General features: G+C 38.4%; 1 protein-coding gene across 1 annotated transcript; it reads right to left on the bottom strand.

Moving 5' to 3' along the window:
- Window positions 1-34: 34 nt before the first annotated feature.
- Window positions 35-578, bottom strand: LOC124892505. The gene has a single exon (XM_047403785.1). It carries the CDS (start codon window positions 381-383, stop codon window positions 48-50), a length of 336 nt encoding a protein of 111 aa, XP_047259741.1. The 5' UTR covers window positions 384-578; the 3' UTR covers window positions 35-47.
- Window positions 579-1204: the final 626 nt, after the last annotated feature.

Raw genomic sequence — 1204 nt, 5'->3', positions numbered from 1 at the left:
TTCCCATTCATCGATATCTGCTCATCTCCTCTCTTTTCTCCACTTCATCATCTTCTCAATCCAAAATTTACCTTGAGTTTAACATTCTCAGTCTTGAAAGACTTATATTGTACAGAAGCACAAACTTCGTAAGGCTTATTAGAGAGTTGGCGGTCAATAACAAAGCAACAAGGCATACTTGTGCAAGTGTCGAGCTTTGCTGTCGCTGACATACAACATTTGCAAGCAAGACACAGCTGCAAAGGTTGTTGCTGCTGCGAGCACAACCATGTCATAGACTTATTATAACCAGCTGCTAATTCCATTTTCAGCTCCTGATCAGATGTTGTTACTAGTCTGTATTCTGTAGCTCTGTGCAGGGGCTCTAGTCGTTTCCCGGACATTGCCAATGATGTCTCATCTAGCTTCTTATCGTCATCACCCAACTCAATACCATGACTGGTCACAAAAGAGCGTGCACAGTGTCACAAATGAATTATGAATATACCTCATACAATAACCTATCACGTTAGTCGAAGGATATCTACAGATAAACTTCATTAAAATGTAATTTTATAATCTTGAAATTAACAAGTAAAAGTGACATGCTACCGTAAATTTTTCTTATACTGAGGGTATATATATAACTTAAACTCATACTCCCCCCGCCCCAACTAAATCATGTCTTACTTTCCTTATTAGTCTACTCCGAAAGAAATGTCTCTTTCTATATTTGTTAAACTTTCCAATTCCAATAATCTATTTGACATGTTTAAGACCAAAGATTCAAAAGTCTCCTTTTATTTCTTAAACTCGGTGTCCAGTCTAACCAAAACATACTTAAATTGAGACAGATGTGTGTGTGCACATTATTGGCAATGTCCAGGAAACGACTAGAGCCCCTTCACAGAGCTACGGAATACAGACTAGTAACAACATCTAATCAGGAACTGAAAATGGAATTAGCAGCTGATTATAATAAGTCTATGGCATGATTTTGCTCGCAGTAGCAGTAGCCTTTTCAGCTGTGTCTTGCTTGCAAATGTTGTATGTCAGCGGCAGCAAAGCCCGACACCTGCACAAGTATGCTTTGTTATTGACCGTCAACTCCCTAATAAGCCTTACGGAGTTTGTAATTTTGTACAATATAAGTTCTCCAAGACTGAGAATGTTAAACTCAAGGTAAATTTTGGATTGAGAAGATGGTGAAGTGGAGAAAAGAGAG

The sequence above is a fragment of the Capsicum annuum genome, unplaced genomic scaffold (genome assembly GCF_002878395.1).
Source record: "Capsicum annuum cultivar UCD-10X-F1 unplaced genomic scaffold, UCD10Xv1.1 ctg47976, whole genome shotgun sequence".
Classification (NCBI taxonomy): Eukaryota; Viridiplantae; Streptophyta; class Magnoliopsida; order Solanales; family Solanaceae; genus Capsicum; species Capsicum annuum.
This window is presented reverse-complemented; position numbering and strand designations above follow the sequence as displayed.